General features: G+C 50.8%; 1 protein-coding gene across 3 annotated transcripts in view; it reads left to right on the forward strand.

Annotated features, from left to right (window-relative positions):
• CRMP1 (collapsin response mediator protein 1) overlaps window positions 1–12767 on the forward strand; it is a 68566-nt gene that overhangs the window by 18145 nt on the left and 37654 nt on the right. For all 3 annotated transcript variants that reach the window (XM_067735480.1, XM_067735481.1, XM_067735482.1), the window contains exons 2-3: window positions 5496–5584; window positions 10548–10732. In XM_067735480.1, the coding sequence (XP_067591581.1) occupies window positions 5496–5584; window positions 10548–10732 (274 nt within the window). The remainder of the gene's footprint in view (window positions 1–5495; window positions 5585–10547; window positions 10733–12767) is intronic.

Here is a 12767-nt window from a genome sequence, read left to right on the forward strand (position 1 = left end):
ATATTCCCTTCCCTTTTATCACTCCTTTATCTCACTTTCCTCTTCTACCCTCACTCCCTCTGTCATTTCAAACACTCTCTTTTTCTCCCTCACTCTCTCCTTGCCTCCTGGCTATCACCCGCTCTCCTTCCACTCAGCAAACGCTTGCTAAACACTGTGTAAGGGTTATGCCTGGTCCCTGGGGATTTGGAGATGACTCACACAGGGCTGTCCTGGCCGTGGAGGGGTGTCCAGCCCAGCAGGAGATGGGCACTTGAACAGTGACCATGGTGTGATGAGTATTGTTGGGGAGGTGTGTGCAAGGGGCCACGGGGACATAGGGAGGCACCTCAGGTCAAGAACTACCAGAAAGATCTACCTTGTGGAGAGTTTGGTATTTTGCTTTCCCACCTAACATTTTATTGTCTAGTTCTGTTATTTATCCTTAAATATTCCTGGAGAATATTTTAGTAGATGTATGTCACCCCATTAGTGGTGTGGTTGCAAGATTGTCCGTAATTCTGGTTCACCTCTTTTGTGTATAATTCTTTGTCTCTGTTTGGGATATTTTCCTGAAGACAGATTCTCAGCATTAGATTTCTAGGTCAAAAGTCGTGAACAAGGGCTTCCCTGGTGGCGCAGTGGTTGAGAGTCCGCCTGCCGATGCAGGGGACACGGGTTTGTGCCCCGGTCCAGGAAGATCCCACATGCCGCGGAGCGGCTGTGCCTGTGAGCCATGGCCGCTGAGCCTGTGCGTCTGGAGCCTGTGCTCCGCAGCGGGAGAGGCCGCGACAGTGAGAGGCCCGTGTACCGCAAAAAAAAAAAAAGTCGTGAACAATTTTAAGACTCTTCATACACTTTGTAAACGCGGCTGACGCCTACTCTTATTGAGAAATCCCCGCTTGGAGGAAAATGTAAACGTTATCAGTTTCTCTTGTTCCACTTCTGCCCAGGTTTTGGGTGATGCTTCAGGTCAGAAACTTTTGTAGGTTTGAGTTCTTCCGTGATGAAAGCCCTTTCATTAGCATCGACACCAGCCTAGCCTTGCCCCAGCTCGTGGCATTAGACTCCCCATGAGCCGGCACCTGCTTGCCCCTCCAGCCTGCCCACCCTGAGGTCGTACTTCAGCCAGGGAAACCACTTACAGACCCCGAAGCACACCAGGCTCCCCCAAACCCCGTACCTTTGCCCCGCCATTCCCTCTCTCTGCAATCTCTTCTCTCCTTTGCCATGTGGCTAATTCCTACTCATTCTTCAAGCTCAGAATAGGCATGATTCCCCTGGAAGGGCTGGAGTGGAGGCCTCCTCTGCTCCCACCACCCCTCTGTCCCAGCCCTTCCCACACTGGAGTGCAAAGGTCTGGTTATGACTCCGTCTCCCCCACTGGCCTATTTCTTTTAGCTGCACATATTCTTTCCTTAAGCAAATATTGATTGTAGTTCCTGCTACAGAAAATGGCACAGAATAAACAATGTGTAACTCTGCTGAGTGGTCACCACTGGTGGGCGTGGGCAAAGTGCTTTATATATGTACCCCGTGGGGTTCTCCCACAGCCCTGCGAGGCAGGGACAGTTATCCCCAATTTATAGATGAGGAAACTGAGGCTTGGAGAGGTTAAGTCATGTGGCTAGCAAATGGGCAAGAATCGGAAGCTGCATCTGTCTGACTCTGGGCATTTTATTGTTGTACAGCACTGATCCAAGGACGTGAGGCATGCTGAGCATAAGTCTCTTTAGGTCACTGCTGTCACCCTGGAAGGAACGGGCGGTCTCTGGCCTACCCTTGCTGTTTGATTTCTGTTGAGTTTTTAATGAGATAGTTCATTTTCTTTCAAGGTATTTAAACGATGAATTTCGTACGGAGTTCGTCACTGTTCATATCTGTCGACTATTTGCTCCTCTTGGTAATCCTGGGAGAGGCAGGGTATTGTCTTTTTTCTTTTAAAGGTGTGACTTTTATTAAATTCTTAAAAGTTATGTATCATAAAATTCACTGTTTGGGGAGGGGATGGTTCTTTAGGCTTTCACACTCACACTTCCTGCATGAAGAAAGGGAATCCTGGAGAGCTAGGTCCTCAGGTTCTTTCTAAATTGCATCTGATTATGGGGTGTCATGGATTCTACAGGGTGAACGTGTTTAAAAACGTGACAGAAGTGTGTTTGCTGGAGCAAATGCTGGACAGGAAGTCAGGAAACCTTGGGTCTAACCTCCACGCCTGTTGGTTGTGTGAATTTGAGAGTTCAGCTCATCTCGAGCCCCATTTCCATCTGAGGTTGACTAGACCTCACATTCCACAAGAACCACTCAGCACAACCAGGCGTGGAGAGCGTCACCGTCGTAAATCACATTTCGTAAGGTGTCTTCTGAGGAGGAGTCCCTTTGTCAAATGTCTCGCAAAATGAAGGGTCTAAATTTGGAAGAGATCAAACTCAGTTCCCCTCTTGAATATTCACATTACACATCAGCAGAGTAAAGGATCTGGGAATTCCTGACATAAAAACGATCTTTGCTTCTGTTTAACCCAGAATTTTCTAAACTCACTACACCTGGGAATCTCCTTTGGGCTCAGCCTCTAACAAAACCCCTCTGGGCTAGAGTTCCAAAGAACACGGTTTTGAAAGTGCCAGTTAAAAGGCAAACACAGTACTAACTGTAAGGAAGAAAAGAAAAAAGTCACATCAGCTCTTGCCTTCTGGTGGGCTTATTTTTTAGAAACATGCTGGCCCCTGAGAACAGAAAGAGCCGGGACCCCGGTGGTAGCTGCCCACAGTATCTGCTGGTAGTTGGTAGGGAGGGGGCGTGGATTTGAACGTCTGATTCTGGGAAGGGCAGAGCAGGGCGGGGCTGATCTTCTGGCGTGCAGCGCATTAAATACCACCTTTCAGGACTAGCCTGAAAAGCCCTCTATTTAATGTGACAAGGCAGAAGGCTGCCTGTGGGAGGCCATGTTCCAGAAGCCAAGCACCAGCTGCCGATGAATCACAGTTTCCTGCTTTCTGGTGTCCGGGGAAACCTGCACACCAGCGTGTCTCTGCTTCTGGATATGCAGGGCCCATGCCTCTTTCCCTAGGTCCTGGCTTCAGTCTTACGGCTAAGAGGGAGGTTGTCGGCCCTGGGAGTGACTGAGCTTGAAGCCCCTTCCTCCAGAGACCCCTCTCCTCGAGAACAGGACATACTTCTCTTGCTTGGCTCGCGGCTCATAGTTCTTTGTCTTACGGCTGTGATGCCTTTTCTCTCCATCTTCACCCATTCATCCTTCAAGAATCAGTTCAGGCATCCATCCATCCATCCATCCATCCATCCATCCATCCATCCATCCATCCTGCCAGGCTGTGTCCAAAGTATCAGAGATGCAACAATGAAGAAAATAGATGAAATCTCTGCCCCCATGGAGCTAAGTCTCTTAAGAAACTGCAGGGGCAACTCTAGGTGGTACCATCCATCCACAGCAACGTGTGTATGATTGGCCCCCTGTGAGTTGTGCCTGACACAGCCAGTGGGGTAACACACCACAGCTCTGATGTCAGTGGGACAAGTCACATTTTTAAACAAACATGTAAATAGAGACTATGTCAGATATACTATATTAAGTACCATGTAAACATAAAGTGGGTAAGAGGTGAGGGGTCTGCAGGCAGGGCAGCGGTGTAAGGTGTTCCAAACAGGGCAGCCAAGGGGAGGGCTGTCAGGTAAGTGACACTGAGCACAGACCTGAATCAAATGAGAGAGTGAATTTTGCCTACATAGTAGGATTCCAGGTTAAATAGGGTCTGGCTGACCTGGCTTTCACTCTGGGGGAAAATATACCGCGATAAGAACCCACTGGAGGGCTCTGCGCAGCAGGCTGCGTGCTCTGTGTCTGCTCAGCAAGCCTTGCCTGACTCCTGAGTTTGGGTGAAGCCCTCCTTTTCCAGGCTTGCGCAGCATCCTCTGCCTTCCTCTCGTGGTCAGTGCTTTGGGACCACCGGCACGGATCTGAGGCACATTCTGTGATAGAGGGTTCCTAAGAGTGTCCCGGCGGGATCGAGCCCCAGTTGCTCACAGTGTTAGCCAGATCAGTGCCTGCCTCCCTCACTCCGCTTCGTGGAGTAACCTCCCAGAATCACTGCTTGCCTCTCAATCCTTGTCTCAGGTTCTGCCTCCAGGGGAACCCATGCAAGACACTCCTTCTGAGGTGGCTACCCTGAATCGTTGCTGTCTGTTTCCTGTCTGTCTTCCTGACCAAAGGGTGGGGCTTAAGGGCAAAAGCTGTGTTTTATCCATCACCCCATCTCCCGCTAGGAGATAATACAAATAGTAAATATGCACGTGGCAAAAAAAATTCTCAGCCTCCAAGAAATGCAGATTAACAAATATTAATGATAACCAAGGGTGTTTTGGTGGTCTTGGGATGGCAAATTGGGGAGGTACTTTTGGAAAGCAATCTGGTCATATTTATCAAGGGCTGAGCGCAAGGTTTATACTGTTTGACTCAGTTGTTACATTTCTGAGAATTTAGCCTAACAAATAGTACAAATTCAGGGAAAAGCTTTGTGCATAAAGATGTTCATTATAGCAATATGTATCATTGTGAAACATTAGAAAGAACAATGGGGGAAATTAACCATCTATTGTGCATCCACAAAATGGAATCTTTTGCAGCCACTTAAAAACTATGGTTATGGTAAAATGCAAAAAGGACACGATCCTGTTTTCTTTTTAGCTCCTAGAATTTGCTACATCCCTTGCTGCCTCTGGGACCTGGCACACCATTTCTCTGCCCAGACACCCAGCACTCACCGTACTGGCCTTCTCCCCCACCCTTTGTTTGGTTCAGCTTATCTAGAATTATTTTCTCGATCTGAGCTTGCCTTACCTGACCTTTAATAAGGTTGGCAGCCCTTTTACTTTGTGGCCACGGTGGGCACCCTATACTTCTCCCCTTTTGGAACCCCACCTGCTCCCAGGATTTGTTAAACTTCTGTCTCTCCCTCATCAGCTCCACGAGAGCTCATTCTGCCCTGGCTCATCAGGGCCTGGCCCCGGGCTTGGAGCCGAGGCAATCGGCTGGTACCTAATGGGCGCATGGCTGAGTGAATGGCTGTGTGTGCTAGAATCACAAGTATGGAAAGTAGAGGGAAATGGGAGAAAAACATCAGAACGTTGATTGGAGTTTTTCTGGGGGAGTTGCATTTATTTTTTGATCATTTCACTGTCTCTTAAAATGTCTCTAAATTGAGTTTTATTATATTCAACAGGTAGAGATCATGGACTAAAGTATTTATAGGTGAAATTATATGATATTTGGGATTTGCTTTATAATACCTCAGCGAAAACAAAGCCAAAGTGCTTGGAGGGGAAAGAGGTGAAATGAGAAGGGTGAAGTATTTAAAGAATCTGGGTGAAGGTTCACAGGGGGCTTTTTAATACCATTACTTTAGAAAAGAGTTGAAAATTTTTATGTTAAAAGTTAGAAAGAAAAAAAACATTTCCTGGCTCTTCTCTAATGACATTTACTACTTTGCTTGGCTTTTCAGAGTGACCGACTCCTCATCAAGGGTGGACGAATCATCAACGATGACCAGTCCTTCTATGCCGATGTCTACCTGGAAGATGGACTCATAAAGTGGGTTGACCAAACAGACCTTTTAAGAAGCCCGTCTCCCTAGGCTGCCTGGCCCTTAGAGGGACTGGAAGGCTGGTGTTCTGCCCCAGAATGAATGTGCCAGCTCTTGTGACTCTCAGGGCTGGAGAGATGTGGGGAGGTGCAAACCATGGCTGTAGAAGGGGCTCGTGTTTGTTGAGCGCCCCGTGACCGCACCAGGCTCCCTGCCACGGCGCTCACGCAGGCCACGATGCCCACAGAGGCTGTGAAGTACACACGCTGGCCCCTCTTCTGTTCTTGGGACGGGGGGGCCATAGGGTTAAGTGGCTGTCCCACGTTGCAGAATGAGTTAGGGTCAAGGCCTCGAATCCAACCTAGCTCATCTGACTGATTCACAGCTCTTTTTTCTCCCTGCCCAGAATTTCTGGAATTGGGTGGAGGGGGCTGCGAGAGAAGGAGTCATGTTTAGCCCCCAGGCAGAGCCTTGGCATTTAAAGGGAAGACATGCCTTGGGACTGGAGCTCTCCTTTGCCTCCTCCCCATTGGCTGCCCCTTCAGCCCTGCTAGGACCTCCCAAGTGTGTTAGTCTGTCTGGGCTGCCATAACACAGTACCCCAGATGGCATGGCCTACACAACAGAAATTTATTTCTCCCAGTTCTGGAGGCTGAAGGCCAGGATCAAGGTGCCAGCAGGATGGTTCCTCCTGAGGCCTCTCTCCCTGGCTTGCAGACAGCCGTCTTCTTGCTGTGTGCTCACGTGGCCTTTGCTCTGTGCGTGTGCTTCCGGTTTCTCTTCCTCTTATAAGGACGTCAGCCCTATTGCATTAGGACCCCCGACCTAGCAGCCTCATTTTAACTTAATTTCCTGTTTAAACACCTTATTTCCAAGCACAGTCACATTCGGAGGTATTGGGGCTTCAGTATGTGGATTTGGGGGACACAATTCAGTCCATAACACCAGACAGTGGTTTTTACGTGGTTTCCACATTTTACCATCTGCTGCTCGGCCTCTTCTTCTGGAGTCTGGGAGAGTAGAGTCCGAGACCATCTCAGGATCCAGTTTGGGCAGCTGGCACTGGAAGGAAAGGCAGAGGGGGTGTGAGGACGGCCACGCTCAAACAGGAGTGGGGTCTATTGGTGGGCCCATCCTGGGGCCATGTATGCGCTGATGATGACGATGATGATGGTGAGGAGGGGAGAGAAGGAGGCTGTGGACTGTCATGATCATTAAGAGACAATCTGTGCGAAGACCCTGTGAAGAGTAGGTGCTCAGGGCAGCATTGAGCCCTCCCCTGCCTCCCTCTGCCTGCCCCCACCCCTAGTCCTGGATGGATCTGACCATTTCTGGGCCAGCTCAGGCCTCACCTCCTCCAGTTCATTCCCCCCGCTGCCCAGCTCACTCTTTCCAGCCCCACTGAAAACTTGATGTTTGCAGAACTTGCCAAGCACTCTTGCCTGGGAACAACCTTGCACCCATAAATTCTCTGCCTGAAATGCCTTGCTCCTCCCCCCATTCTCGTTTCATGCCCCTGCCCCCCAACTCCTGTTTGTCCTATGGGCCCAGCTTGTGTGGCTCCTCCTCCAGGAAGCCTTCCGGAGCCCAGGCTCTTCCTCTGTACTGGCTACCGCTCCCCCTGTGCTGGCCGCCTCTCCCCCCTGGTTGTGCATTTGCCCCTGACGAGGGGTCTTGCCTTATTGCCTCCCAGCCAGGGACCTGGCACGATGCCAAGGATGGATGGGACCCTGGAGTGTTGAAGTGAGTGTAACATACAAACACTGACACATCAGATGGTGGGGACCTCGACCTCAGCCAGGGTACAGCCTGGAACCAGAAAGGAGATAAAGGCAGGGGGTGGGGTGGGGTGTGGTGAGATGCATGATAAAGTGAGGTTTCTAAGTCACCACTGCTTAGATAAGGCACAACCAATCGGCACCGAGTTCCCCACTTATGCGGGGCCTCTGGAGTCCTGGGGACAAAGAGACGCGGAGAACCCTGTCATGGGACCACCATTCCCTGCAGCGACACAGAGTTGGAGGTTGGAAGGCTGTGTGAACACCTGGAGACTTAGGACTTAGGCCACCCAGGGTATTCAGGAAATAGGCAGTTTCCGTAAATTCAATATTTGTCCGCTCCTCTTAGTGGGAGACGCCTTTTACTTTTAACCGTGTTGCTGAAAAGCTTTCTAAGCACTGGGGCTGCTTTTCCTGCCTTATTAAGCAGAGCGAGTGTCTGTGCCTGAATGTCTTGCAGGGTCTTCAGATGGTCACGTGGGGCACGGGTCCCCGCTGACTGAGAAGGAGGTGTGGAAGGGGGGAGAGCCTGAGGAACCGCTTGGCATGAGGAGGCTCGGTTATTTCCCTTCACTTTGATTAAACCCCAAGAATCCTTTCATTTTGCGGCCATTTGCCAAGTTTTACTAAAAGCTGTTCAGCCGGGTTTGTGCAGAATCCGTTATGATTCATCGAGGGCTCCATCCAATTGGCTAAGCATTGGAGAATCAGATGCTGATGGCGCAGGACTTTTTTCTGAGTGATGGTGAGGGTGACGCTGGGGTAAGGGCAGGGGTCTGCTTCTCCGGCTTCCTTCCTCTCTTCCCTTTCCTTCCGTGCACACTGCCGCTGAGAACCATTCGGGGAGTCTTCCTCCTAATTCATGGGGGGCGGGGTTCCATTTGGTTTACTCCCAGTTCGGGGAGAATCTGCTGCTTCTGCAGAAGGGAAGCAAGGAGACAGCCGAGCTTGGGCAGAGCCTGATACTAGGCTTGGGGACAATGGGCTTGAATCCAGATCCAGCGCTGACTTGCTGCGTGGCCTTCGGTAAGTCACCGCCCCGCCCCGGCTTCCGTTTTCCTCTTTTGCAGAATGTGAATACTTGCTCCCCCACAGGTTGTTGGCAGGGGATTAGAGAGGGTTTGTTAACAGGCGATGATCTGCCTGCTAAGAACGGCCCTGAGCCGTAGAGCTTTTGGCACCGCGGTGTGGCGGCTGAGTCACAGACCGGGATCGGATTGGGCTGTGCCGAGTGTGTGCGCATGCGCATTCTCATGGGGCTGAGCCCGTTCCTTTGCCAGTGCTACGCATTCTGAACATCACCCCGTCTTCTTTAGAAGCTAGTGTGAGCGCAAGTGAGACCGTCGGTGAAGGGCTTATTAGAAGAGAATCCTATAGTTGGTGCTCAATAGCGGTTCACTGCTCTTGGTGTAAAGCTTGGGGGTGACTTCTCTGAACCCCATTTCCTTCAGCTCCTGGCACATGGCCATGAGCTTGGAGATGGACGGTGAGAAGATTGGACCAGGCAGGATTCTGTACATGACGATGGGAATTACGGAGGGAGTGGGGTGGCGATTAGAAGCAGCAGCAGCTGCAGTTGTAGTGCTGGTGGAATTGGCAGAAATGCTGACATTTCCTGGGGCTCGCCATGGCCCTGGCACTGCGCTTGGACTAGACCAGTTTCTGGTTTCAGGGTAGACAGTGTGCGATGCTCCAGTTCTGTGGAAGAGCCCCAGGTAGAGCCCCGTCACTTCTGTGCCCCGACGTGCCTGGACCAGCCGGCCCAGGAGTCCAGAAAAGCAAGGAGCTTTCGCACCTGCAAGTGGATTCTGTTTGGGGCCTGACATTGCGGTCACTGAAGGAATATTTTCCTATGTCTTCATTACTGGTGTTTTTAGGTAACTTAGAAAAACCAATATTGGGGCCACATCCCAAGAGTTTAGAACAACTGGATTTCTTTTTTAAATAAAAATTGCTCGTGGTCAGATGTAGTGCTGTCAGCCGGGCACTGACCGTGGAGCTGTTGAATCTGTCCTGGTCTGGCTCAGCCTCCCTCACCCCACCCTGGTGAGGGATACGTCACCTGACTCTGGTTCCAACACATAAGACACAGTGGACACCGCAGGGGCAAGGCTTTGAAATTCCCAGGCTCTTCTTCCTCGTTTCCCAGCTTTTGGAATTTGCCCTCCTTCTAGAGGAAGTTTCCAGGCACCAAGCACATGGGGAAACAAAAGTGTTGGTCAGCCTGCCTAGGAGAGCTCTGCCACCCGCCGTGTGATTCCCTCGTGGCAGGTTTTACGGGGGCTTAAGAAGCTTTCCCGAGGCTGGTGCTCGTGACTGTTGCAAATGAGAACCCAGGTTGCCTGTCAGTATCAGTTTGCGGGGGCTGACATAACAAAGTCCACAGACTCGGAGGTTTAAACAACAGATACTTGTTTCTCACAGTTCTGAAGGCTGGATGTCTGAGGTCAGGGTGTGGGCAGGTTGGTTTCTTCTGAGGCCTCTCTCCTTGGCTTATAGACGGCCGTCTTCTCCCTGTGTCCTCACATGGTCCTCTCTCTGCATGTCTGTGTCCTAATCTCCTCTCCTCATAAAGACACCAGTCAAATTGGGTCAGGGTCCACCCTAGCAGCCTCTTTTTAAGGTAATGACCCCTTTAAAGGCCTTCTCTCCAAATTCAGTCACATTGTGAAGGGCTAGGGGGTTAGGACTTCAAAATATAGACTTTGGGGCGTCACAGTTCACTTCACGGCCCTGTCTCTGAAGACTTGCAGAGCTAAGGGGACTTTTCACTGCTTTCCCCCCATCGCTCACCTCTGTGTCCCCAAAGCAGTTGCCAAAAGTGTGTGAAGTGCTCTGGAGTGTCGGGCTGTTCAGAGAACCCGATGCTGGTCTCACTGCTGTTGGATTCAGCTCTGCCACTGCCTCCCCCTGGAAGCCCTCCCAGATAACCAGGCTGGTGAAATGGCCCACCTTGCGCTCCCCACACCCTGTATGAACTGGATTGTAACCATCTGCTTTACATGCCTTTCCTCCTCGTTAGGCTGTGAGCCCCTGGAGGGCAGGGACCCTGCCTCAGTTATCTCTGTTCACCCAGTGGCCTGCGTAGGACCTGCCTCAGAAATGTTTATCTAATGGAACTGAAGCTGCACGGTTGACAGCCATTTTGTTTTTCTTTTAAGAACCAAAGTCCGTCTCTGTTGTTTGTGCCCAGGCAAATAGGAGAGAACTTAATTGTTCCCGGTGGAGTGAAGACCATTGAGGCCAATGGGCGGATGGTTATTCCCGGAGGTATCGATGTCAACACGTACCTGCAGAAGCCCTCCCAGGGGATGACGGCCGCTGATGACTTTTTCCAAGGGACCAAGGCAGCACTGGCAGGAGGGACCACGATGATCAGTGAGTCGTACCCCTGCCTTAGGGCATAGGCTGTGACAGCTCTAATGCATCCTCAGCATCTTGAGTAACACCAGGCACTTTGCTCAGGGTACCTGGTGTGCAGGTGGCTAAAGTTTTGGAACCAGTGATGTAGATGTTGTTATGACAGATGGGGCTGTAAGGGCTCAGAGAAGTGAGATAAGTTGCTGAAGGTTACGCAGCTGGGAAGTGGTTGTGTTAGACAGTGTTGCTGCCGTAATGCTATGATAATGCTGCATAACAAACAGTCCCCAAACTTCAAGCAAACACTTGTTTTTCTTATTCAAGGGTCCACAGGAATAGGAGCAGGACTGGTGTGGGTCTGCTTTAGGCTGTGGGTTGGCTTTGGGGTGGGGGTACCATGGCTCTCCCATTCTGGAACCAATGATCAACTCAACCGTGCTCTTCTCCAAGTGGAAGGCAGAAGTGCAGGCAGTGTCTGGCAGAAACTTGCTCCTCCTCTTACCACCTCATTTCTTCACCTACACACTGTGACTTCAGCCCTCTGTTCTGTTGGCCAAAGCAAATCACACGGCCAAGCGCAAAGTCCCTGAAATTGCATTCTGTCCACAGTGAACCATGGTGAGGGTGGGAAGGGAAAGAATTGTGGACAAATAACGCCATCTACCACAGTGGTCTGTCTGGGTTGCTGGACTCTTCCTCTACTGCCCTTTGCAGCCAGATTGTTGTATTTTTTTTTTAATCCAACAGAGCTTTTGTTTGGATTCCATTTTAATGAGCAATTTTGATTAAATAGGCAGCAGTGTATTTGAAATATTCTTTCAATAGTTAGACTCCACATCTAGGTGGCTTGTCCCTGAGCTGGTCCCAACCCTGCCCATCTCTCCCCATCAAAGAGTTCCTCTGGAGGTGCACGCTGACTGGAGTTGGCCACTGTGAGCAGAGCTCATGTATCAGAGTTCCCGTCCCCCTGAGCCAGGAGGGTATGGCCCAGCTCAAGCACCGTTCTGATCCCTTTTCCAAAAAGCAGCCCTGTGTCTGCTAGTTAGGAACGTGGGAGGAGCCCAGATTTGGGACTTGGATCCTAGCTGCCAGCGTTTGCACTGGTCACGGCCACTCAGCAGCTGCACCACTGGGCAGTATTAAGCCTCTGTGAGCCTCAGCTTCCTCGTCAGTAACATGGACTTTGTAATGTGCCCCCAGCCCATACATGTGGCTCCTTAACATGGTGCATGGCATGTGGTGGTAAGTGCTTTGGGAACAGGAGCTGGGATATTCTGAGAGCTGGAGATGGAAGCTCCAGGCTCAGGGGACCTGTGTGAGGTAGAGGACAGAGCCCTGGATGAAGAATCGGGATCCCTGGAGTTCCCCTTGGCTCTTTTCCCATCACCAGCTGTGAAACCCCTGGGGGACCCCTCCACCAACCCCATGGGCCTCATCTTCCCCATCTACACAAGAGTGGTTTTCAAAGTATGTTTCATGGAGCACCAAGAGCCTATGAAGTCACCGTGAGAACCACAGTTAGGAGGTGTGGGGGGTGGCAGGGAGGTTCTGAGTCCCCACCCCATTTCTTCATTTAACAGATATTTATTGAGGGTTGCTCTGCACCAGGCACTGTGCTAGGTGGTGGGGAAGAGAAGGAACAAAGCAGCCATGATGCTTATTCTCCAGGGCCTCGCAGTCCATGGGGAGTCACTAACCACCCACACAAATGACTATACGCGGATTAGTTCTACAGAAGAAAGGGGCACAGTGCTTTGAGCTGTGCTCGGGGAGGCTTCCCTGAAGAAGTGGCATTTGTGCATCGATCTGAAGGATGAGTGGGAGTTAACTGGGTGAAGAGGGTGTAGGGGAGCAGAGCTCCAGGAAGAGGGAACAGCACATGCAAAGGCCCTGTGGTGGGGGAACACATCTTGTGTTTAAGAAATTGAAAGAAGGCCTAGGAGGCAAAGGTGCGGAGATTGAGGGCTGGAATCCTGTGAGATACGGCTGGGAGGAGAGGATGGTACTGGGCCTTGATGGCCAAGGTCAGGATTTTGGTCTTTTTCATATGGGT

This window comes from Pseudorca crassidens, chromosome 4 (assembly GCF_039906515.1).
Source record: "Pseudorca crassidens isolate mPseCra1 chromosome 4, mPseCra1.hap1, whole genome shotgun sequence".
In the NCBI taxonomy this organism is placed as follows: domain Eukaryota; kingdom Metazoa; phylum Chordata; class Mammalia; order Artiodactyla; family Delphinidae; genus Pseudorca; species Pseudorca crassidens.